Source organism: Bos javanicus, chromosome 14 (assembly GCF_032452875.1).
Source record: "Bos javanicus breed banteng chromosome 14, ARS-OSU_banteng_1.0, whole genome shotgun sequence".
Classification (NCBI taxonomy): domain Eukaryota; kingdom Metazoa; phylum Chordata; class Mammalia; order Artiodactyla; family Bovidae; genus Bos; species Bos javanicus.
The window spans coordinates 20,698,464-20,724,963 of NC_083881.1; the positions used below are offsets into that span (position 1 = coordinate 20,698,464).

The 26,500-nt window shown below is 40.6% G+C and overlaps 1 protein-coding gene across 1 annotated transcript in view; it reads left to right on the forward strand.

The window, feature by feature from the left end:
- SNTG1 (syntrophin gamma 1) overlaps positions 1–26,500 on the forward strand; it is a 418,678-nt gene that overhangs the window by 240,513 nt on the left and 151,665 nt on the right. The window contains exon 3 of the mRNA XM_061438726.1: positions 23,282–23,334. Coding sequence (XP_061294710.1) covers positions 23,308–23,334 — 27 coding nt within the window. The 5' untranslated portion in view covers positions 23,282–23,307. The remainder of the gene's footprint in view (positions 1–23,281; positions 23,335–26,500) is intronic.

Below are 26,500 nucleotides of genomic sequence, written 5' to 3' on the forward strand. Positions count from 1 at the left end.
TGCAGACAGTGACTGCAGCCCCAAAATTAAAAAAAAAAAAAAGTTTCCTTGGAAGGAAAGCTGTGACAAAACTAGACAGCAGAGAAATCACTTTGCCAACAAAGGTCCATCTAGTCAAAGCAATGGTTGTTCCAGCAGTCATGTGTGGATGTGAAGTTGAACAATAAAAAGGCTGAGTGCCAAAGAATCGATGCTTTCAAATTGTGGTGCTAGAGAAGACTTTTGAGGGTCCCTTGGACTGCAAGGAGATCAAACCAGTCCATCCTAAAGGAAATCTGTCCTGAATATTCATTGGAAGGACTGATGCTTAAGCTGAAGCATCAACTTTGGCCCCCTGATGTGAAGAGCCAACTCATTGGAAAAGACCCTGATGCTGGGAAAGTTTGGAGGCAAGAGAAGGGCGCAACAGAGGATGAGATGGCTACATAGCATCACCAACTCAATGGACATGAATATGAACAAACTCTAGGAGATAATGAAGGACAGGGGAATCTGGCGTGCTGCAGTCCATGTGGTTGGGAAGTCGAACATGACTTAGTGACTGAACAACAACAGCAATTCATTCCTGTTGTTCTTTGTTCCTTTTTTTCCCCACTCTTTCTCTATCTTTTCTGTTAATTAAACATTTATATGGTTACAACTTTTCATTCTTAGAACATTAATTATACTTCTTTTGAACTTTTATTTATTGTTGTAGAGCGTTCACAATATACATTTTCAACTAATTCAAATGTACTTCAAATAACTATTCCACTTCTCTGTTAGTGCAAGTAACTTATAAATTATTCCTAATTTCTCCATCCATTTCTTGTATTATTTCTGTCATTCATTTCAATTATACATGAGCTATAGTCACCAAATACATTTTGCTATTATTTTTTAACTGTCTTTTAGATCAATTAGGAATAAGAAAACTATTTTGCTTTGTCTTAACTTATTTCTTTTCTAATCTTCTTTCTGTGTGTCTGAGTTTCTGACCTATATCATTTTCCTTCTCTCTCAAGAACTTTTTTAGTATTTCTATGAGACAGGAATACCTGAAACAAAGTTCATCGATTTTTGTTTGCCTGAGGAAGCCTTTATTCACATTTCACTTTTGAAGAATAATTTTATAGATAAAGATATCTTGGTGTTTTTGTTTACTTCCTTTTGTCAACATGTTAAATATTTAATTCCATTTTCTTCTTGCTTCTCTTTTTTTTTGAGAGAAAAGTAGATGTAATTCTTGGCTTTGCTCCCAGATAGATAAGGCTTTTCCTCCCCCTGGTTTGGTTTAAGACTTATCTTTATCTTTGATTCTCTCTAGTTTTGCTATGATATACAAGGTGTTTGGTTTTGTATTTATCCATCTTGGTGTTTACTGAGCTTCCTAGATCTTTGGTTTGGTGTCTGATATTACTTTGGGCAACTCTTAGTCATCATTTTCTTAGACCATTTTTCTTCTTTCTGTTCTTTTCTCATCCATTCATTGTACTTTTTGTAGTCATCCCATAGTTCTTATATATTCGATCAATATTTCAGTCTTTTTTTTTTTTTTTGCTTTTCAACTTTGGAAGTTTCTATTGACATATCCTCAAGCCCAGAGATTCTTCCTTTTGTTGTATTCAATCTACTAATGAGCTTATCAAAAGCATTGTTTTTGCTCTATAGCATTTCTACTTTATTCCTTCTTAGAATTTTTTCTCTCTTCTTACATTACCCATATATTTTTCCTTTTTGTCTACTTTTACCCATTAGAGCCTTTAACATAGTAATTATAATTGTTTTACATTTCTGGTCTGATAATTCCAACATCCCTGCCATGTTTATTTATAATGCATTCTGTATCTCTTAAAACTGTGGGTTTTGCTGTTGATAATGTCTTGCTATTTTTTTGTTGAAATCCACTCATGATGTACTGAGTGTAAGAGACTGTAGTAAATTAGCCTTTAGTAATGTAGTGGTAAGGTCTGAGGGGAGGAGAGGGTTCTACCATCCTGTGGTCTCAGCATTAGTGAGCCCAGACCCCCCAGGACGTAGCCTTCAACTGTGCTTCTCTGCAGCCCCTCCCGAGCTGGATTCTTCCCTTCTCCTACCTGGAGAGTCAGATGGAGCTGGAACTGGAAGTTCTACTTCTCCATGTGGGCTGGAGTCGGCTATTTCTCTTCACACAGGTTCCTTAGGCTTTGGAAAAAACTAGGTTAGGTTCTGGTAAATTCCTTTTCCTTGAATCTAGAGCTTCTTGAGAACAGAATGCTCCCATGCTTATATTTGTAACTGAATCCCTTGCTGTGCACCTGAAATGAACACAACATTGTGAATCAAGTATACTGTGATAGAAAATAAAAATTAAATCAGAAAAGAACAGGATGCTCTGGTGTATTTCAAAATAGCTATCTTCCCTTTCTCCTGGTAGAATAATAAGGGGATTTTCCTCCAGCTTTCGCTGTGAGAAACAGGTAGATTTCCTAGAAACAAATTTAGAAATGTGTGGACCCCACACCCAGAGTTTTCACCTCTCAGTCTTGTACATGCCGGCCCTCCAGAGACTTGTCAGTTCTCATTCAGGTTGTCCTGCCTGCTCCTGGCTCCCACACAGGTCTCTACTCCATGAGCTGTCTCCACTCGGGTGAGTGGAGACTGTCTGCACCCACCTGGCTCATCTGGGGCAGCAGTGTGTTCTACAACCCTCAAGTTCTGGTGGATCTGAGGAGACATGCTGATTTCTTCAGTTCAGCTTTCTTCTTGTTGCTGGTGTAAAGTAATATAGGAGAAACTATCTTTAGGGGAGTAAAACATGACTGAGGCATTGATGCAGTGGCAGCTGATGGCGGCCACAACTGAGTCAAGAAAAGGTGTGAGATACAGGAGCTAACACGAGTGAACACATACCTGATCCTTCCCTCATCATGGCAGGCAGAGTGTGTCAAAGAATTTCATAAGTTTACATATTGATTTATTAATAGTGAAAACCATTTCCTCTATGATTTTCTTTCATAACAATAAAATGTGTCTTGCATAAATAGGGATTATTTGTAAACAATTGTTTAGCAGGATTCCAAGAAAAGAGATACATTACACGGTTACTTGGCCTGTGTTTCTCTAGGTTTAAGAGAATAGCCAGAGGGTTATGTTGCAGAAAGATTATGTGGAAAACTAACATGAAAATAGAATCAGCAATAATGAAAGGAGAAATCTTTTAAAGAAATTTCCTGCTTGTTATTCTATTTTTTTAAGGCAAGTGGTTAAATCAAAGGTGCAAGCCACAGAGGGGAAAAATTTAAATAAAAAATATCTGAAAGAAAGTTTAGAATTGCATCAGGGACCAAGATATATAGATGTATAGTATATCTGGATTCAGGTGTCTGGCTAAGATAAGAATTCATTCATAATGGTCATCTATCTAATTCAGGAGCTGAATTTTACTTTTAGGGTCATATATACAACTAAACTTTTAAAATACAGAAGTTTTAAAATTTCTGTAGTTTTAAAACTGAAGTGTTAAAATCATAAATCAAATGATGAATATGTTTTCCAACATTAAATTAAATCCCTATCATCAGTATTCACTTTACTGAGATATCATTTAAGCAAAATGGTGGATCAGAAAGTTGTGTCTTAAGAAACACGTTTTAGATGTACAGTATTATAACATTATCACATTATGGGGATTCATTTAGCTAATGAAAAAATTTTTCATCAATTTTTAAGAGCTTATAAATGCATGTGTATATTTGCTTTAATATGTTCTTGCTTGGAGAATCCCAGGGATGGGGGAGCCTGGTGGGCTGCTGTCTATGGGGTCACATAGAGTCAGACACAACTGAAGTGACTTAGCAGCAGCAGCAGCATCTATATTTTGATATTAGGTATGTTATATCATATATTATATATATCTATATCAACATTCAGAAAACTAAGATCATGGCATCTAGTCCCATCACTTCATGGAAAATAGATGGGGAAACAATGGAAACAGTGTCAGACTTTATTTTTTTGGGCTCCAAAATCACTGCAGATGGTGATTGCAGCCATGAAATTAAAAGACACTTACTCCTTAGAAGGAAAGTTATGACCAACCTAGATAGCATATTCAAAAGCAGAGACATTACTTTGCCAACAAAGGTCCATCGTGTTCACATATGGATGTGAGAGTTGGACTGTGAAGAAAGCTGAGCGCCGAAGAATGGATGCTTTTGAACTGTGGCGTTGGAGAAGACTCTTGAGAGTCCCTTGGACTGCGAGGAGATCCAACCAGTCCATCCTAAAGCAGATCAGTCTTGGGTGTTCATTGGAAGACTGATGCTGAAGCTGATACTCCAATACTTTGGCCACCTCATGCGAAGAGTTGACTCATTGGAAAAGACCCTGATGCTGGGAGGGATTGGGGGCAGAAGGAAAAGGGGACGATAGAGGATGAAATGGCTGGATGGCATCACCGACTCAATGGATATAAGTTTGAGTGAACTCCGGGAGTTGGTGATGGACAGGGAGGCTTGGCATGCTGCGATTCATGGGGTCACAAAGAGTCAGACACGACTGAGTGACTGATCTGTGATATCTCCCAGTACGGGCTTCCCAGGTGGCTCAATGGTAACCTTGAGGCAGGGAACCTCTGCCAATACAAGAGACTCAGGAGATGCAGTTTCGATCCCTGGGTCAGGAAAATCATCTGAAGAAGAAAATGGCAACCCATTCCAGTATTCTTGCCTAGAGAAGTCCATGGACAGAGGAACCTGCCGGGCTACAGTCCATGGGATGGCAGAGTCAGACACAACTGAGTGACTTCACAATGCAAGAAAAGAAGAAAACTGTAATAAAGAATCAGAAGTAAATGCTAGAAATGAAAAGCAGGGCAACAGAAATAAAGAACGCCTTTGATGGGCTCAATTAAAAACAAGGAAGAGAGAAAGGAGGGCAAAAGGAAACAAACAAAAAAGGCAACAAAATAGAAACAAACACAGGCATGCCTCCAGCCTGTTGCGCTGCGGTTCCAGATGGTGGAGAACGGACTTCTGTAAGAGTTTCAGCAGTGTTTACATTGGTCTGTCTTGCTGGTCCATCGACTGCAAGTAGATTAAAAATAACACACTCTGTAAATCAGAGATGCTGTTTTTGTCTCTGCGGCGTCTTTGAAACTTAAAACACTTCCTGCTTCAAGGAGGTGTTCGATTTGTTTAACGAGTTTGATTACAGAGTAGATAGTACTCAATTTAGTGTGGAAATTACTTCACTTGTTCACAAAAGAATAGTATTTTACTCTTGAACCGAGATTTGATTTACCTCATTCAAATGTGGGAGAGGCATGAATGAAAGCAAAAAGATTGAAGTTATCTGAGTTTTTATCACTTCAACTGTTTGTTGTTGTCTTTTGTTTGTTTCCAGCTGAATAACAGTTTGGCAGCTTGATGCAAGGCGATATAAATAGAGGCGGTCAGTCCCAAGCTTCCTTGGAGAAATTGGTCTCTTTCTCTCTCTCTCTTGTTTTAACTAGAGAAACATAAAACTGAGCATGCCTCCTAGCACATAGAGAAGAGATCCATATTGTTGAAAAAGGCAGTTAATATGTTGGAGTTCAAACAAGGGACAAATAAGAATTAGAGGAACAATCACTAAAACTTCTTCTCTGTTCCCTAAATGGGACTTTTTCTTCCTTCTCTGTCTAACCAGGCTTGAAGCTTAGTGAATATTTGCTGTATTCCTTTCTGTGCCAAATATTGGGCCAATCTGACATATTATTTATTCAACATTTATATTAATTTATTCAACAAGCATTTATTAAAGTATCTACTGCTTGCTACTCCATTGAATACTGGAAGCTGGTAGATGCAGAAAATGAATTTAGGGGAGGATTGACACAAGGAATAAGGAAGAAAGTGCACAACTGGAGAGAAGACCTGACAATAGAGCAACCTAATTATTGCATTCTGTCCTCACACAAATGGGATTTACCATGTTACAGGGAAACTAATGTCGGTAAGTTAGCTTCAAGCACTGTGTTACCAGTTAGGAGGTGACAATTGTCATTTTTGCCTTGTAAAGGTAATTGATATTGAGTCTGAATAACCCTCAGTACACGGCAAGATAATTGTCCTTGTAGAATAATAATAAAGTGAAAGTCACTCAGTTGTGTCCGACTCTTTGCAACCCCATGGATTGTACAGTCTATGGAATTCTCCAGGCCAGAACACTGGAGTGGGTAGCCTTTCCCTTCTCCAGGGGATTTTTCCAACCCAGGGATCAAACCCAGGTCTCCTGCATTGCAAGTGGATTTTTTACTGGCTGAGCCACAAGGGAAGCCCAAGAATACCAGAGTGGGTCGCCTATCCCTTCTCCAGTGGATCTTCCTGACCCAGGAGTTGAACCGGGGTCTCTTGCATTGCAGGCAGATTCTTTACCAACTGAGCTATCAATAATAAGCTACATATAAATAAAGTTATCTTCTCATTCACTTTCAGAGATGCTGCTGCTGCTGCTGCTTAGTCACTTTAGTTGTGTTCAACTCTGTGTGACTTCATGGACTGCAGCCGCCAGGCTCCTCTGTCCATGGGATTTTCCAGGCAAGAATATTGGAGTAGGTTGCCATTTCCTTCAGAGAGGCTAGAAAACAGTAAAATAACTGATCATTTTCCAAAAAATACGTTTTTCACAACTGCCCATTTCTATACTCTCAGATTAAATGTACTGTCCCAAATATTGTGTTTTTTAAACCTCCCTTCACCCTTATAGTCTGGGTCATAAAGCAGCATAATCACTATTTGTACAGTAGTGATTTTGTCATTACATGCAGAATGACAATAAATATGTAACTTGTTTTTGTTACACAGAATATATAGGCAGCTATAAAAGGCATTATTTTTTTTTCTTCTGCTCATTTCAGTTCTGCATGAAGGAGTTTAAAAGCTTCCAGAATATTATTAATGCCATGTACCCTTTTAACATCACAGACTGCCACCTACTGGAAGACAAAGTAAACATGTATAAGACAACTGTGAAAACATGCAATATTCACATTATCACACACACACACACACACTCAATAGAAGGAAACATCAGTATGCTTTATGTGAGCAGTAACTGTATGGCTTATTTCTATACTATGTTGTAAAGACATTTTCATGGATAACCAGAAATTAATTTACTCTATGCATTGCAAAAAATAGTGCTAAAATGTAAATCAATAGGAAGATGTTTTGCTAAGGTAGACAAGCTAGAAATATATTTTTAAATTAATTTATTTATTTTAATTGGAGGCTAATTACTTTACAATATTGTAGTGGTTTTTGCCATACACTGACATGAATCAGCCATGGGTGTACATGTGTCCCCCATCCTAAACCCCCCTCCCACTTCCCTCCCCAGCCCCTCCCTCAGGGTTGTCCCAGTGCACCAGCTTTGAGAGCCCTGTTTCATGCATTGAACTTGAACTGGTGATCTATTTCACATATGGTAATATACATGTTTCTTTGCTATTCTCTCAAATCATCCCACCCTCTCCTTCTCCCACAGAGTCCAAAAGTCTGTGTTTTATATCTGTATCTCTCTTGCTGTCTCGCATATAGGGCCATTGTTACCATCTTTCTAAATTCCATAATATACTGTATTGGTGTTTTTCTTTCTGAATTACTTCACTCTGTATAATAGGCTCCAGTTTCATCCACTTCATTAGTACTGATTCAAATGTGTTCTTTTAAATGGCTGAGTAATATTCCATTGTGTATATGTACCACAGCTTTCTTATCCATTCGTCTGCTGATGGACATCTAGGTTGCTTTCATGTCCTGGCTATTCTAAACAGTGCTGTGATGAATTTTGGTGTGCACATGTCTCTTTCAGTTCTGGTTTCCTTTGTGTGTATGCCCAGCAGTCTGGGATTGTTGGGTCATACGGCAGTTCTATTTCCAGTTTTTTAAGGAATCTCCATACTGTTCTCCTTAGTGACTGTACTAGTTTGCATTCCCACCAACAGTGTAAGAGGGTTTCCTTTTCTCTACACCCTCTCCAGCATTTATTGTTTGTAGACTTTCTGATAGCAGCCATTCTGACCAGCATGAGATGGTATCTCATTGTGGTTTTGATTTGCATTCCTCTGATAATGAGTGATGACAACACATCTTTTCATGTGTTTGTTAGCCATCTGTATGTCTTCTTTGGAGAAATTTATGCTTAGTTCTTTGGCCCATTTTTTGGTTGGATCATTTGTGTTTCTGGTGTTGAGCTGCATGAGCTGCCTGTGTATTTTTGAGATTAATTCTTTGTCAGTTGCTTTGTTTGCTATTATTTTCTCCCATTCTGAAGGCTGTCTTTTCACCTTACTTATAGTTTCCTTCATTGTGCAAAAGCTTTTAAGCTTAATTAGGCCCCATTTGTTTTGCTTTTATTTCCATTACTCTGGGAGGTGGGTCATAAAGGATCCTGCTGTGATTTATGTCAGAGAGTGTTTTGCCTATGTTTTCTTCTAAGAGTTTTTATAGTTTCTGATCTTACATTTAGATCTTTAATCCATTTTGAGTTCATTTTTGTGTATGGTGTTAGAAAGTGTTCTAGTTTCATTCTTTTGCAGGTGGTTGACCAGTTTTCCCAGCACCACTTGGTAAAGAGATTATCTTTTCTCCATTGCATAGCATTGCCTCCTTTGTCAAAGATAAGGGGTCCATAGGTGTATGGATTTATCTCTGAGCCTTCTATTTTGTTCCATTGATCTATATTTCTGTCTTTGTGCCAGTACCATACTGTCTTGATGACTGTAGCTTTGTAGTATAGTCTAAAGTCAGGCAGGTTGATTCCTCCAGTTCTATTCTTCTTTTTGTATTTCCATACAAATTGTGAAATTATTTGTTCTAGTTCTGTGATAAATACCGTTGGTAACCTGATAGAGATTGCATTGAATCTGTAGATTGCTTTGGGTAGTATTCATTTTCACTATATTGATTCTTCCAATCCATGAACATGGTATATTTCTCCATCTATTTGTGTCATCTTTGATTTCTTTCATCAGTGTTTTATAGTTTTCTATATACAGGTCTTTTTTTCTTTAGGTAGATTTATTCCTAAGTATTTTATTCTTTTCACCGCAATGGTGAATGGAATAGTTTCCTTAATTTCTCTTTCTGTTTTCTCATTGTTAGTGTATAAGAATGCAAGGGATTTCTTTGTGTTAATTTTATATGCTGCAATTTTACTACATTCATTGATTAGCTCTAGTAATTTTCTGGTGGTGTCTTTACAGTTTTCTACGTAGAGGATCATGTCATCTGCAAACAGTGAGAGTTTTACGTCTTCTTTTCCAATCTGGATTCCTTTTATTTCTTTTTCTTCTCTGATTGCTGTGGCTAAAACTTCCAAAACTATGTTGAACAAGACAAGGCGGCACCCTTTAGGGGGTGATGCTTTCAATTTCAAGACTTTAGGGGGAATGCTTTCAATTTTTCTCCATTGAGGATAATGTTTGCTATAGGTTTATCATATATGGCTTTTATTATGTTGAGATGTGTTCCTTCTATGCCTTCTTTCTGGAGAGTTTTTATCATAAATGGATGTTGAATTTTGTCAAAGGCTTTCTCTGCATCTATATTTAGAAAGAGGTGTTTTGACTCCAAAACTTCTAGTACATCTTTTGGTTTAATCTCCTGATGGCTCCATCATGTCACATTCTAAGTTGCCTGAAATCTCTCACCTACGTTCCCCAAACAAAGCAAGCTATCCAAGCTGGAAGACAAACCAAAGAAACACACAACTGTTATTGGTGAAAAACGTCTGTACAAATGAGTTAAAAGTAACTTTGAAAAAACAAATGCTTACTCATGGTGACGTTTGGATAAACTTATCCTGTTTGGTTTGGCTAAATAGACCTAAACCTAGTATGTGCTTAGTTGTTCACTTATGTCCAACTCCTTGTGACCCCCATGGACGGTAGCCCACCAGGCTCCTCTGTCTGTAGGGATTCTCTAGGCAAGCATACTGGAGTGGGTAGCTTTTCTCTTCTCCAGGGGATCTTCCCAACCCAGGGATCGAAGCCAGGTCTCCCACATTGCAGCCAGATTCTTTACTGCCTGAGCAACCAGGGAAGCCAAAAAAACTAGTATAATAATCAATTATAGAAAAAGAATTCTTATGTTGTTTGTTACTGAAGTAAAAATACATCTGTTTTCCCCCAATCTGTTGATCTGCTCTTACAAAACTGGAAATGAACTCTGGGCCTTGCATAAAGGGGGACTTTCCATACAAATTAAACATAGAACAGGCATTATGCATTGTATTTATTTCTGTATTCTTATGTCTTTCTTTTGTCCATGGAAGTCAGTAAAAACTGGTAAAAGTGGTGGGACTCATAGAGGCAAAAGGAAGATGACATTCACCCTCAGCTGACAGGTCACCCGGCTGTGGCCACACTTTGCTCTGACCACACAGCCCCCGGATCTGGGAGGACGCTGCTCTGTGCAGCCCACAGGAGAGGCAGGGGGCGCACAGGACCTAGAGAACCTGCACTGAGTTTCCTCTCATTGGAGCAGACTGGATGGCTTCTCAGCCACCCTGGAAGGTCAGGTCATGCAGGTCTCATATCAGTGAAGTTTGGGTGTAGTAAGTTCCAGGCAGCCCCTCTCTAGAGAAGTGGTGGAAACCCATCATGGAAGGACAGCATTTTTTACTGCAGCACATGATCCCTGTACTTATAAACAAAATCAACTCAATTGTAGTTTAATGATACATTTGTATTCTCATTGCTTGAGTTGGTCTTCATGTAGTGATTAGCTCATTATATTTACAGAGTCTCAGACTTTCTGGTGTCTTCAAAATCTAGTATTTGTTAGTTTGTGACTCCATGACAGTCTGTAACAAGTATAAACATGTCACTAGAAAAGAAGGCATAATTTTTACTCACGTGTATATATAGTCTTATATATTGATAGTTATATGAATCAACTGGGTCAAATTAACTTTTACTCTTTGCTAAACTTGGAAAAGGAGAGAAACCAATCTTGCTTTTATCTGATGCCCAGATGCTCTGTCTGTACATTCTCCCTAGACTAGGCTCAAGACTCCCACTTTGCCATAGAAGATGCTGCTTTAATCTTTGATATTTTCTCTCCCCATATTTACAGTGGATCCCTTTGTATTATGTTTCTCTCCTCAAGGACTGTTAACATATTAATGTTTCTGAACAAAATATTTTCCAATATATTGTACCATGTAATTCATTGCAGTCATGTGTAACGAGAAGTAGGCAGAGCAGACTTTGTTACCCCACATGAGATATGGAAATGAAAGAGGTGCAATGCTCATGTTGGATGAAAGGGGAAACTGAGGCTGAAATTCCCCTGTGTGCATGTCCAGACAGGCTTACAGCCAGGTGGTGGGGCGTTTAGAAGTTCTGGCAATTCAGAGCTGGAAAAGGACTGATGTATCCTCTGGTCTAATCTGTCCTTTCAAAGCTGGAGCAAGCGGGCTCCAGAGAAGCTGAGTGATCTGCCTGGAGCGCCTGACAAATCCATCAGCATGACAGCTCTGGATTAAGTCAAAGTCCTTCTTCAGGCAAAACTGCCTGGATTTTATTTCCAGGAAACAAAATGGAGATCAAACCAAAGCCAACAAACATGCACATCACACGTAATGTTGTTACTGAAATGTTCCTGCCTTGGCTTTACACGAGTCAGAGGGCTCACGCTCAGTTAGACTTGAAGGAGCTTGAGCCCCTGGTGAGCGAAGATTGTCCAGGCCTCCCCTGGAAAGTGAGGAACACAGGCCCAGATGCCATCAGTGCCAGGTCTCCCCTGGAAGGTGGGGAACACAGACCCGGATGCCATCAGCACTGAGCAATAGGTCATGTGGCCTGTTAATCAGAGTGGTTCGTGAACCAGCTGCTACAAGGACAACCTGTGTCAGCACCAGGATTTCTATGTCAAAAGGGTCATGAAATGACATCTTAAGGATAGAATAATGAGTTATTTCCAAAAGAATAACCAGAGTCATGAATATATAATTGCAAATAACAGTTGATTTACTTTATAAAAATAAAATTTTAAACAATTGCTAAATCTAAAGAAAATAAAGCAAATTATTTCTAAGAGGAACTGTTACTTCATTGGATTTTTAATGAATAAATGTAAATAGGAAACGAATAGCCAAATAGATCAGATTTAGAAAATACTTTCTTTTACTATATTTTATTTGCAGTTTCATAAAAATTACTTTGTTGTTGTTATTTAGTCGCTCAGGCATGTTGGACTCTTTGCGACCCCATGGACTGTAACCTGCTAGGCTCCTCTGTCCTGTAACGTGCTAGGCTCCTCTGTCCGTGGGATTCTCTAGGCAATAACACTGGAGTGGGTTGCCATGCCCTCCTCCAGGGGATCTTCCATACCCAGGGATAAAACCTGTGTCTCTTATGTTGTGTGACAGATTGCCACAAACTCAGTGGCTTAAGCAGCATGTGTTACTTCCCAGCCTGTGTGTGGGAGGTATCCAGTCTTGACTTTTAGGGACCCCTGTTTCAGAGGTTTCCAAAGCAACAATCGAGGTGCTGGCCACTTGCACCCTTTTTGGAGTTGGGTCCCGTTCCCAGCTCATGAGCTGTTGAGAACTTAATTCCCTACAGGGCCCTGAGGTTTCCATTTTCTTTCCAGCAAGAAAGAGCAGAGTTCAAGGTGCAATCAGCACACAGGGACGTGAGCCCCGTTGTGTCCAGTCAGAATGTAACTCTGATGCACTCAGTTTCTGGAAAGTTCAGGGATGTGGGGGATGCACTGGGATATGAGGGTCAAATGTCTTTTAACATAAGAAAGCCCGCCACTCTTGAGTTGTGTGTATCTCTTCCAACAGGTGACCTGAGATCCAGAACGCAGGAAAGGAAAATTTAAGAGTGTTTACTTACTGTGTTTGTTTACTTTCAACACCTGCAGTGTGTCCCTGAAATCATACTGCCTCACAGAATTTTAGTTGAAATATTTCATTTAATCAGTGAAGGGACAGAAAAATATAAGCCAAAGGGCTGGTTAGTAAAAGATTTCAGAATGGAAGAACGTCGATCTTCTGATATGTATTCATTGCTTTTCTTATTTCTTAAGTTGCCAATTTTAATCTAAATAATATGTGTGCGTATCTAGTTGGTGATGATTAGGGTCAGATGTTACCTACTGAATGGAGGAAGCTGAGCTCATTTTTATTATTTTCTCATGCTGCCAACTACTGTCCATGTTTGAAATTATATTAGTATTTTTGGATTAAATGGAGCCTTCTGTATATACTCGTTTGCTTTACTTGAGAAAGAATACGCCAAAGATGAAATCTGTGAGCCTTTAAAGGTCTAAAATGTTTGTGTTCTCCACTAACTTTTGAGGGTAGTTTGAAGTACATCTTGCCCAGAGCTTTGAGGACATCTGTCCATCCTCTTGTCTCATGGAGTGCTGTAGAGAAGTCTGACCCCCAAGGGTTTCCAGTCTACTGAACAATCAGCTGTGGGGCTTGCCCTCAGTCTCTAGGCTCCTGCTCTGTAAAATAAGGAGGGTTTTATTCTAGACCAGCGGCATCCTCATTTTTAGCTTTCATTTTCACAAGGGTGCGTTTAATCTAGTCACCGAAAACCTGGTGATTATCTTCCTGGAATTAATCCCAGCCTTTAGGCTGACTTGATCCCTGGCTTCAGGTGTATCTGCTCATTCTGAGGTTCACTCCATAGACCGTCCAGTCCCACCCAGCATGAACCAGAGGATGGTCCACTCAGTGTCCCTGCTGTAGAAGCCAGTCAGTGCTCTAAGTTAAACTGCCTCAAGAGGAGACAAAGTGCACATACTGTGACAGGCTTGACTACCACTCTGACGTGATGAGCCCTCAGAGCAGCCGGCACACTGTGTTCTAAAGCCGGCCCAGAACTGTATCCCAGAGTAATATAAATGTGCCCTGTATTTGGGAGTGATCGCTACTCCTCCCATTACCAAGGTGAAGAGATTTTCTATTACACTAACATCGCTGTCTGTGCAAAAACTGACCGAAGGGAAACTGACAAGCCCTGACACTGAAGCAGGTTCCCTGCCTTTGTTTCTCAGTTATGTTCCCTGCCTTTGTTCCTCGGTTATGTTTCCCTGTGTTTCCAGTGGTCTTCTCTTGGCACCTAGGATATTTTCCAGTTCTTTAATAACTGCTTAGCAACATGGTTTGAAGAAATATCAAGCAATTTATTCTCATGTTACTTACAAAATGACTAACTAGACTTAATAAGAGAAAACCATACAATGAACTTGACAGCCAATTATCAATAATTGCTGGGTTGTGGGAGCCACTGTGTCCCTGCAGGTGCCTGGAGGCTGGTCTTTGTGTGTAATTAGAAGGTGTTCTTGTTTCCTTGTTTTATGTTGTCTTAAGTACTTGCTCAGTCCTTTAAAGTCCAGACCCAGCCGATACTTACAAGTGTTTTCCAGCCATCCTGACATGACATGAGGTCTCCTTCAAGTATTTGTCAGGTGCCCACCAGGCGGCAGGGCAGGCTCTACCTGTGCTGGGTGTGGAGATGCTATGCCAAGGGTGGAGGTGAGCAGGGAGCCTCCTCTAGGGGCTCTGGGCTAGTGTCAAAAGACCTTGGACTTCATAGAGACAAAAGGTAGAGAAACCTTAGTGCTGCTCCAGGAGCCATGCTGCTGCCATTCCCAGTTTGCTTGGGAGAGGCTCACACTTTGGTGTTTGCTCCGTATTCACTAGCATAAGTTTTGTTTTGTTTTCAACTTTAATTAGCTGATGGAGGATAAAAGCAAAAGTCAAGACTGCTTATCTGCACATGTCCTCAGGAAACCCTGAAAGACAGGAGCAGGGAACCAGCTCCATGTTTGTGTTGGGCACAGAGAGAGAGAGAATAGAATAAAGCCAGGTGGGCGGTTCAGACCCCAGTTCACATTTTAGGATTTCTGATGAGCTTTGCAATCACTTAGGCCCCAGAAAACATCGGGTTCAACTTTCCTAACTTCTTTCTTTTAAGAAATCTCTCCACGTTGCAAAAACTAGAGATAAGCCAAGGTTTTACATGTGATAGCATGCAAAACAAGCAGGTTGGGGACCACTGATATTCCAGGAGTGTTTCTGTGGATGGATCTGTGGAAAACTGCTGCTGCTGCTGCTGCTGCTGCTAAGTCGCTTCAGTTGTGTCCAACTCTGTGTGACCCCATAGACGGCAGCCCACCAGGCTCCCCCATCCCTGGGATTTTCCAGGCAAGAGTACTGGAGTGGGTTGCCATTGCCTTCTGCGGCGGAAAACTGAAATCACTGTAAATTACCAGCATTGCCACTAGAGGATGGAAAAGGTGGTTTATTCCAGCAGTGTTGGGTTAATGCCTGTTATGTTTCACAGATTTGGAATTCAGTCTATAAACTAGAAAAATTAACATCTTCTATGCAGATGCAGTACTGTTCTTTTTAAGCCTTGGTTAATTTATTCAAGTTCAAACCATCAAGTGTGACAGTAGAACTTTTCCCTGCCAGACGGTTTGTTTCCTATTATTGCATGTGAATTTGCACACAGGTGGGCCCTCTTTTGCCTCTCAGGGTTTAGGAGCTTTGGGTACCATCGATAGACATATCCCAGCATGGTGCTGCCAAGTCATAATCGTGAGCATTTCTGCCTTCTTGTTGCAGAAGTGTTTCCCTTTTGCTTCTGCTGTCATAACTGAAACCATCGGCTGGCTGTCTCCCTGGTACATGAACATCAAGGTTTCCCCAGACAGACATGCCTCTCATGCTGTTTCCTGCTCGGCCTTCATCTGAGTTCCCTGCCTTGGTTCATGGGATCAGCCCTGCTGGCCGGGGGCTCCAGGTCTCTGACTTAACTATGCTAGACTCTCTAGCCCGTAGCTGACGCCTGGACAGGCCTGGGCTTTATGCTGCTCTGTGTATCTTACTTTTTGGGTCTGCATGATGTGAACTGCCGCTGTTTCAGTGGTCCCCAACTTGCTTGTTTTGCATGTTTTCACACATAAAACTCCGGCTTATTTCCAGTTTTTGTGTCTCTGTTTTCCTTGTTGTCCTCAATGTGATAATGTTTTTCAAGAAAGTTTGCTTTGAGCTAATCTTTGCATCCATGATAGCAGTAATGTTTTCCAATCTCAGAGTGATTTTGTGAATCTAAAATATGACACAAATGTCTAAATGAAATATGAAAATAAATGTGTTTTAAATTAAATGTGTGAAAAAAAGCACAGAGTGGTCTGTCAACTTCTCCTAAACACTTTAAAAAATATCTTTCAGCATCAGGGGAGTAAAACTTAAGGTAGAAAGTTTCAGGATTCAAGATAAAAAATATTATTTTGAAGTTTTTCTCTTCTTTCTATTGACTTCTTTCAATCTTTGGTCTGATTTTAAACCTCTGGTCTTTCGTTGTTTTACTTCTGCTTCTTCCACTATGATGCTTTTCTTTCTCTTTCTACGTGAATTTGTTATGGATTTTTCTGACTACATTTGTGCTCATTTAATTCACTGAATGGTCATCAAAATAAATAAATAAATAAATAAAGCCAGGCAATTTTCCTAGAAATATAAGTTTTTGTGTAGAAAAAATGTTAGGATGAATTAACAACAATTCTAAGTCTCAATGAATGCAATAATCAGCAGCGATTACTGACTAGTGTTTACTATTCACACAGAATGCTCAACACCCTCACACAGATAGGATAGATCACCCTTACTCAAATCTTTCAGGGTTCCCCCATCACACTAAATAGGCTGCAAACTCAGCAGTGATTTATCCCTATACTCACATATGCATATATTTATCCATATACACATATAATTACATATATATATATATATATATATATACATATATACATACATATATATCGGAGAAGGCGATGGCACCCCACTCCAGTACTCTTGCCTGGAAAATCCCATGGATGGAGGAGCCTGGTAGGCTCCAGTCCATGGGGTTGCTAAAAGTCGGACATGACTGTGTGACTTCACTTTCACTTTTCACTTTCATGCATTGGAGAAGGAAATGGCAACCCACTCCAGTGTTCTTGCCTGGAGAATCCCAGGGACGGGGCAGCCTATGGGCTGCAGTCTATGGGGTCGCACAGAGTCGGACACGACTGAAGTGACTTAGCAGTAGCAGTAGCATACACATATATGCATATATTTATCCATATACACATATAATTACATATATATAATCCCAAACACTTGCATTGCTTAGCATCCACTTGGTAATCCAGCTCTCTGTCAGCATCTGGCAGATTTCTTTTGTTCTTTCTTTTTTTCTCTTGGAAAAAGTCCACATCAGTCTCATTATATTTTTGCTGTAGTCCTTTGAGGTGTCCTGGAAGCACCTCTCTCAGGGCAGGAGCAGGGGGTGACCTGGTGAAGGGAAACTCTGCCTCTGACCCTCTCCAGTGTGTCCACACTTGGATTCTTTTCCCTCTAGCAAGCTGCTGGAAACTTCTCCACTGGACTCCCAGATTTCCACAAAGAGGTGCTCATCCACAGGTCGTTGTCGGACTAGGTGTTCTTCCAGGGAAAGATGGTAGAAGCTCCTCTTCTGCCATCGTTACGGAGTCGCCCAGCCTACTGGCTCGTGAGCCAGGCTCTGCTTTCTGAGGGGAGAGAGGGACACCAGAGCTAAGCTATGTGAGCTGTATTCCATGGGCCTCTTCAAGTTGCTCGGTGCATGCTGATACATTCCTGTTCAGGGCATTTGGAGCTAATCTAAGCAGAAGTGGGACACAGTCTTGTTTGCTTTCATTACCATGTAAGACATAGGTCGGACTTCCCAGGCAGTGATAGTGGTAAAGAACCTGCCTACCAATGCAGGAGGTGTAAGAGGTGCAGGTTCAATTCATGGGTCCAGAAGATCCCCTGGAGGAGGGCATGGCAAACCCACGCCAGTATTCTTGCCTGGACAATCCCAAGGACAAAGGAGCCTGGTGGGCCACAGTCCACGGGGTCGCAAAGAGTCGGACACGACTGAGTGACCTGCAGACAGCAGCAGGCACGCACACAAGGCACAGTTCATTCTCATCAGCACTGTTAGGTGGCTGCTGTGTGTTGGGTGGCGGGGCCCTAATCACCTCTTACATGCTCTAAACTCCCCAGTCACTGGGGGTATGGAGATCATCAACCTAAGATTAGAGTGGAACTAATGAAGCTTAAAGAACTTGAACAATCAGAAGGTTACTCATAGAAAGCAAGTGAGTGGCCTGAATTCAAACCCAGATCTCCTTTACTACAAAGTAAACATTTCCTTTCAAATATTATGTTTATACTTTGTCTTTCCAGCTATGAATGTGACATGTGTCTTCTCCTATTTCATGGAAACTTAACACTGTGCTTCAGTAAATGTTTAAGCCAAGGTAGGAGAAAGAACTCACCTGGGTTTAATAATAGTTGTTGTTGTTCAGTCTCTCCGTTGTGTCCAACTTTGCGACTCCATGGACTGCAGCCCCCCAGTCTCCTCTGCCCATGGGCTTCTCCAGGCGAGAATATGCTAGTGGGTTGCCATGTCCTCTCCAGATGGTGATCAAATATTCTCCCCTCAATATCTAAACATCTGGCCATGAGTTGCTGTGGGTGGCAGTGTGGGCTCCAGACGTTGTGAGGCCACCTCTCAGCTACTGGGCTCAGTCCTCACAGGAGAAGAAACCCTCTGCTCTCCTGGTCAAGCCACTGGCTTGTGGCATTTTAAAATAACCATGCACTCTCCTAATCAATATAGAAAGGGGAGTCGCCCCAAAGATACCCACCCCTGAATGATCTAAAGGTTCTCTAAAAATCAAACCTAAGTGAATGCAAATGTCATTTTTACTCTTATCGTTTTAACCAGGAGGAGAGGGAGTTAATTTCCAATTGATCAAAGCATCACCATGTGAAGAAGATGTGAAAGTGTGTAGAGAGCGCGTGTGCTGGGCTTGAATTTGGGGTACACAGAAAGATAGCAAATAAATTTTGCATATTTTATTATTTAGCCTCAGGCAAGTTCTATAAATAGATAACATTTTTCCTTTCAGTAAACTGAACTGTCATGGTAAGCAGAGTGTTACAGAGACTTTTTTTATATGCACTGACTGAAACATTCTGGAAATTACTTAAATAATTTAAATCCAAATGTGTTTGCACCGATGCTTTCCGTTCAGTCTTATATAACCACCTGTTCAGGTCTCCACCTGAGCATGTCCCCATGTGTGTGCAAGTGGGGAAGGGCTTTGTCTTCATCTTGTCAGCCTCGTGACAAATGAATCATTTTGAGAGAAGTATTTCCATAGGTAGCAACATGCGTCTGCTCCCCTGGTTTAGGGTATAAATGAGGTTTAATCAACAGGAAGTGGTGCTGTTGTCAGCATAATTAACAAGAGTAGTTTCATCTAACTCTGGAGTGTTAGATTTAATTGCAGAAGGCCAGCCCTTCGAGCAGAGGCCAGGTCTGAGACCTGGGACATGTAGGTGGCACTCTGGGGGCACTTGGGAATGTTCACTCCTCTCCCACTACTCATGGCCTGGGACGACAGACTGGCACTGTTCCTTGGGTCACACCTGTAATTATGGTAGAAACAGGTTTTCTGAGGCTAAGACTTTTCCATGTTGTGTAGCTCATCTCTGAACTGGTTACAGGGATTCCAAGTTGATCAAGAATTGTGGGGTGGTGGGGTGGTGGTCACATTTACACACTGTGATTCTGTAAACATCAAAATTAATTTTATCGTTATCCACCCAGGCTTCTTATGTTTTGCTTTTCTCATCTCCATATTTTAAATGATGAGGATTTTTAAGAATCATATTTTAAGAAATTAATTTAAACAAAGGCTTTATTTTTTTCCTTGTAAGACATACTAATAATGCAATAGTCTTAAAAAATCTCACTGAAATAGGGGAGAGGAAAAGGTGTTGACACTAGTCACTTTGAAAATAGGCATACCTTGTAATATTAAAGGCAAAATAAACTGTACTCTAAGTGATGAAGTTGTTCCCCACAGAGATATGTGTTAACAGCTCCTGTGTGACTGTTCCTGTACAACCAGGCAGGTGAATCGTGGGTCCCTGGTGAGTGGGGATCTACAGGAAAACAAGGGAAGAGATTAGGATGGTCCCTGTGTTCATGCATTAGAGGCAGGAACATCATTGAGAGCTCATATGTGATTTAACAAAGATACAGATGGTTGCTCATGGAAACCTTTGTAAACACCTGTGCTCTAACCTGGGTTATCTTATGCACATGTGTGCCCTGCTCTGTCAGCTTAGAGGGCCTGAGTAAATGATAAATCAATAGATGGGGAGAATAGATGCACCCACTGTGCAGAGCAATTCCAAGTGATTCACGTGGGTTCTCTGCTCTCAGGACAGCCTATGCTGTTGAGAGTGCCTGGGCTCCAGAGTGCAGTGTGGAACACAGGACAAAAAAAGATAAGTCAGTAATATTCACCTTTGTCTGACTTTCTTGAGGTACAATTAACAAATTAAAATATAAGATACTTAAAATGTACATTGTGATGATTTGATATATTCACAAATAAATACATTGTGAAAGAAAAAAAAAAAAAAGAGGAACTGACAGCAGGGAGATCTGACCAACATCTGTCATCCAGACCCACAGTCAGCCTCAGCAGCCTGTGGACGTGTGGACAGAGTGATTCTCTGACGTGAGGTGGTCAAGTGGCATTTATCTCTGGGCATCCCCTCTAAAACCCACGAGCCCATCACCATCACGAGACAAACGTCAGAGTAGTCCCAATGGAATAACGTTCTACAAATGATCAGTAATCCTCAAGACTGCCCAAGTCATTAAAGAAAGGAAAGTCTGAGAAATGGTCACAGGCAGGGGGAGTATAAGGAGACAGGGTGATTAAACCTCATGTGTCCTCTGGGATGGGATGCTGGAAACTGTAGAGGAAGAGTGGGAAACCAAGAACATCTGAAATAAGTAGGGGTTGATTAACAATAATGCAACAGCATTGGTTCATTAACTGTAACAGTTACATGCCACGTGCCATACTACTGCAGGCGTCCATAAACGTGCTGACACAAGGGTGTTCAGGAAGCCTCTGAGCTATTTCTACAATATCTCTGTAAAACTAAAACCATTCTAACATAGCAGTTTATACAGAATCAGTTCTCAGAAATTTTTAAACACATAAATTAGTATGATTTTTACTCCAGTTTTTATGTTCATAATCACTGAAAATGGTCTTATGATAGCTATGGAATTTATGCCACTGATGCTGAAGCTGAAGCTCCAATACTTTGGCCACCTGATGCAAAGAGCCAACTCATTGCAAAAAACCCTGATGCTGGGAAAGATTGAAGGCAGGAGAAGGGGGCAACAGAGGATGAGATGGTTGGATGGCATCACTGACCCAGTGAACATGAATTTGAGCAAACTCTGGGAAATGATGAAGGACAGGGAAGCCTGGTGTGCTGCAGTCCATGGGGTCACATAGAATTGGACACAACTTAGTGACTGAAAAATAACACTATGAAATTTATGTTAACTAGTAATTAAATTGTTTTGAATATCATACTAATTCTCTTTATTGATATTATTACCAGATATTTTCATTAAGGCTAATGGAAAATTAAGGGAAAAAAGGAAGATGTGTTAAAATGGTTGAGAAAGTGTTAAGAAGGCACAGATATACTCCCTGCTGAACTATGAGTCAAGTTTAGATAGTGGTTAAATGCCCTCATGCCTATTTTTCTGGCTGCATTTAAAAGCAGGAAATTGGTTCTGGAAACACTGAGTTTTTATGTAATCAATAAATACTGGAATGTTCCTACTTTTAAAGATAAGAAATAACTATATGTCAGAGATGGCAATAAGTAAATATTTGTAGCTCTTTCAAATATAATCTTCAAGAGCGATTTTGAAAAATAATCATTAAATTAATGACAAAATTTTCATGGACAAAATACGTAATTCATGTCATCAAGTTATAATTTCATCAAATTGCCCTTTTATTTGCTAATGACTTATTCTTACCTAACTTTACTAATATCAACCTCTTTATGCTCTCCAGTCAAACCAAACTAGGCTCACAGTCCATAAGACTTATATTTATGGAAAATAATATATTATGTGGCATGTTCAATTCTACTGAAAATGGTCCATCTCTTTTCTTTCAAAGGCAACAGTGATAATCCAGTGGCAATGTACTCCATTCCACTCACACATACTTATCAAGTGCTTGTCAATCTCACACAACAGAAAGTGACAAAGAGGACTAGAGAGTTTACTGTTCCGAAGGTGGAGAGGAGCAGTAATTTGAATTGCATCAAGTCTTCTGTTTTGGAACGCACCATGCATTTTACTTTGAAGTCTCATTTACCTAAAAGATTATATTTTAACTCCACATTTTTTACACTGACAGGGTGTCAATTTTCTATGATGACTCTTAGTTTTAAGTTTATCATATACTTAAAGGAAAACTCTCTAAAGTATTTAAAATGAAACAAGACAGGATTTCTGATCACTTAAGTCTATGCCTATCATTTAGATATTACAGTGACTACTAGAGGAATCTGTATTGGATATTTCATACATCAATTTATCTTATTATTTCTCTGATAAATAGCTTGCTTTCTTACTTCGCACTGTTTGTGAATCAAATGTTAAGTTCCAGAAACAATGATTCATGCATGTAGCTTTTTAATTGAAAAGAAAAAGACTTGTCAACCTTTTTTTTCAAGAGATAACCACATGATAGACAACTTGTAATTATTCCTTTTGAAGTTTCCTCCCCAGAAGACCCCAGTTAAATTCCTGGGTCAGGAAGATCCACTGGAGAATGAATAGGCTACCCACTCCAGTAGTTTTGGGCTTCCCTGGTGGCTCAGCTGGTAAAGAATCTGCCTGCAGTGTGGGAGACCTGGGTTCTATTCCTGGGTTGGGAAGACCCCCTGGAGAAGAGAAAGGCTACCCACTCTAGTATTCTGGCCTGGAGAATTCCATGGCCTGTATAGTCCATGGGATCACAAAAAGTCAGACATGACTGAGAGACTTTCACTTCACTTCCCTTCCCCAGTTGCAAAGTATGGTTCATAGTGGATGGTGGGGATGAGCCCCCTGGAGAGAGGGACTCATGCTGCCATGGATCCCATGTGGGTGCTGAGCAGAGGGAGAAGGACCTGAAGGTGTACATCCTTGCCCCGCCGTGGCAGGGGGTTCACACTTCACAGGAGCCGAGGGAGACAGTCCATCACCTCCTCCTGTCTCATCCTTGTGTCCTCACAGGGGCTGTGAACACAAGTGCCCCACAGGACCCGATGCCTCCTCTCTCATACTGGTTTGCAGTCTTCTCTGACACTCAGTGCTGTGCTTGATGGCTTCTCTCTGTCTTTTCAGACGACATCCTGTGGGTGCCGTAGCACATGGATTTCCGGACTGCCTGTGAGGAGGTAGGTCCCACACCTTTCTGCTTTTTGATTAGGGGGCTGGGGGTGGGCACTGGCCCCCCTTCATGTCCGTGGAGCCTGGCCTGTAGCAGAGGGGTGGGTGAAGGCCCTCATCGGGTCCAGAGCACAACCTGTTTCTGTGAGACTTGAAGGCTCAGAGGGTCTATGAAGCCTTGGGCTTCTTCCTGCAAAAAGGGAGCATGTTTCCTTGGGTTGAGCTGTCCTCCTCCCTAAACTGTGTGCTGACGGCTTCAGGTAGTGGAAGCCTTGAAACTAATTCTTTTCACATAAATGGTTATAAATTAGAAGACGTCTAAGGTCCCTTTTAGCACTAAAATCCTCCGATTTTATGATTCCACTATTCTTTCACTATTTCAGTGTTGTTTAACTATTAATATTGGTGATTCTGACTCTGTGGAGCTGCCATCATGTTCTGTGTGAGCTAAAGTGATGCATTGCTCTGTCAAGGGTGTTAAAGGCCACTCAAGTGTGCAGTCAACCGTGCGTGAACTTGGGCCCTCAGAGAAGGCAATGACTCTATTTTAGGAAGAAAGATTATCTTTTCATGTGACATTCAAGGCATTGTCTTTGCACTCTTCAGGCAAAAGGCCAATATTCATATGTTAAGAAATGTCGTATTTGCTTAGGTATAAATAACCAAGGAAAACACCTTTCAGTTCATACTTTTTTTAAAAGGTAAATTATTGTTTTATTTTTTAATTAATTTATTTATTTTAATTGGAAGATAATTATTTTACAGTATTGTGTATTTTTTGCCATATATCAACATGAATCAGCTACAGGTGCATATGTCCTCGTGCTTTTTTTTTCATACATTTTTAAAAAAAGGTAAATTATTGTTCTAGAAACTTAAACTTAGATGCATAAATTTGAATCCTGTGTCATTTCTAGTTGTAGATATAGTACATGATATCATACACCATGGGTTTTCCAGGTCGCTCAGTGGTAAATAAAGAAATCCACCTGCCAAACAGGAGACTCAAGTTCGATCCCTTAGTTGGAAAGATCTCCTAGAGGAGGGCATGGCAACCCACTCCCATATTCTTGCCTGGAGAATGCCCATGGAATGAGGAGCCTGGTGGACTATAGTCCATGGAGTCGCAAAGAGTAGGATCTGACTTAGCAACTAACTGAACAAGGTATTCTTAATTTTGAATGAGTATAGTAAACCTACCAGTTCCACTGAAGTGTTATTTTAGTTCTGGGCAGTGTGGCCCTCATCAGTCTGAACATGTGCTGTATGAATGAGACAGCCACGAAACACCTCAGAGACTCCTGTGCTAGAGACTGGACAGTGGGCAGTGTTTCTAGCGCACAGTTCACCTGGACTTGAGATGACAGAATATTGATTCCTAGATGGTTTCTTACACAAAAGGTTTTGATTCACTGATTTGAAGCAGATACCAAATTCCCTTAGGTTTCGGCTGTATGTTACACCAGTGATACCTTTGAGGTTTCTCTCACCCTTGCTTCTATAGTCGACATTCTTGCCCTTTGGCACTGATCCCTTGAGGGTGCCGCCATTCTGACGCCCCCATAGTGGAGCGGCTTCTTAGAGCTGTCAGAGCAGTTCCCATGTGTCTCCCACCTGCTGGCTGGACTGGAAGGGATACAGGACGATATGATGCTCTGAGGATGAGCAAATCACCTCGAAGATGGGCCAAAATCAGAGCTTGCCAGACATTTGGTCTTAGAACATTTCCATGGACTGGCACATAAAGACACTCTAGCCTATCTCTCACTCTGCAGAGAAGCAGATTGAGAGATTTTATGAAATGCTGAAAAATGCAGCAAAAGACCCTAATGCTGGGAAAGATTGAAGGCAAAAGGAGAAGAGGGCAGCAGAGAATGAGATTGTTAGATAGCATCGCTGACTCAATGGACATGAACTTGAGCAAACTCCGGGACATAGTGAAAAACAGGAAGCCTGGCATGCTGCTGTTCATAGGGTCACAAAGAGTCAGATACGATTGTGTGACTGAACAACAACATGAAGCGCTGAGTTCCATTTAATGAATTCGGCAAAAGCAAAACCATAATGTGCCACTTGGGAAGTCTAAGTTTCGGCCTCTTTATAAAGTCCTACATCACTGAAAATTATATCAAAGGTATATTAAAGTAAACTTATTTTCTCTTGACTGCCAATAAACTACTAACGATGAAATTTTGATATTCATGTCCACAGAGAGATCTACTTAGAATATTACCCTACAAATGGCATGATCTCTCTTCTTTGTGAAGAAATAGAAATATGGCTAGATACGTTTCATGTAGACATCTTAATTATCTAATACAGAATGTTTTTGAAAAGGCAGTTTATTTATTGTTTAAAAAATTCTTCTCTTAAGAAGAAAACGTTATTACTTTTAAGGAATTGGCATTCAATAATCTGAAAAGAAGCAAAAATTAGGAGAGAATACAATGAAGACAAATACAAGACCCACAGTGCAGAAGAAGCAGTGTATGCACAGCCAGGCATGATTACTGCTTCTTTGCCTTCAAAGTGTCATCAAAATGTGCAGCAGTAGGTCCCCATTCCATTTTCAGTCCAAGCTTTCCTCACAGTTCACTTTCACATCTGTCCTCCTTGAGATCTCATAGATGTTGATGTGAAAATACATGCTCCTTTATAACATACACTTACTAATTTAATAATTCCTGACCACATATAATTTGATTAGTCTCTCATATAATAAAATATAATCTGTGACTGATTCAATCAATAAACATTGAAAGAAACTCTACTATGAGTAAAAGACTGTACTAGGTCCTAGATTAATAATCCTTAAAAATGAAAAGACTAATAACTTGCTAAGATTTTCTAGAGATAATAGTATATATAGTGAAGTCAAATCATGTGATGGAGCTAAATGTTATGATATCATTTAGGCATGTGACGCCTAAATACAGCACTGACTGACTCTTAGGTGAATGTTCTTACCTGACGAAGGCCCTGAGTTTCAAGAAGTAAGGACTTGCCTTTGGATTGGATCACAGCCTTGTCTAACTCAATGAAACTATGAGCCATGCCGCGTAGGGCCACCCAAGATGGAGGGGTCATAGTGGAGATTTCTGACAAAATGTGGTCCACTGGAGAAGGGAATGGCAAACCACCTCATATTTTGCCTTGGGGAGGAGCCAAGATGGT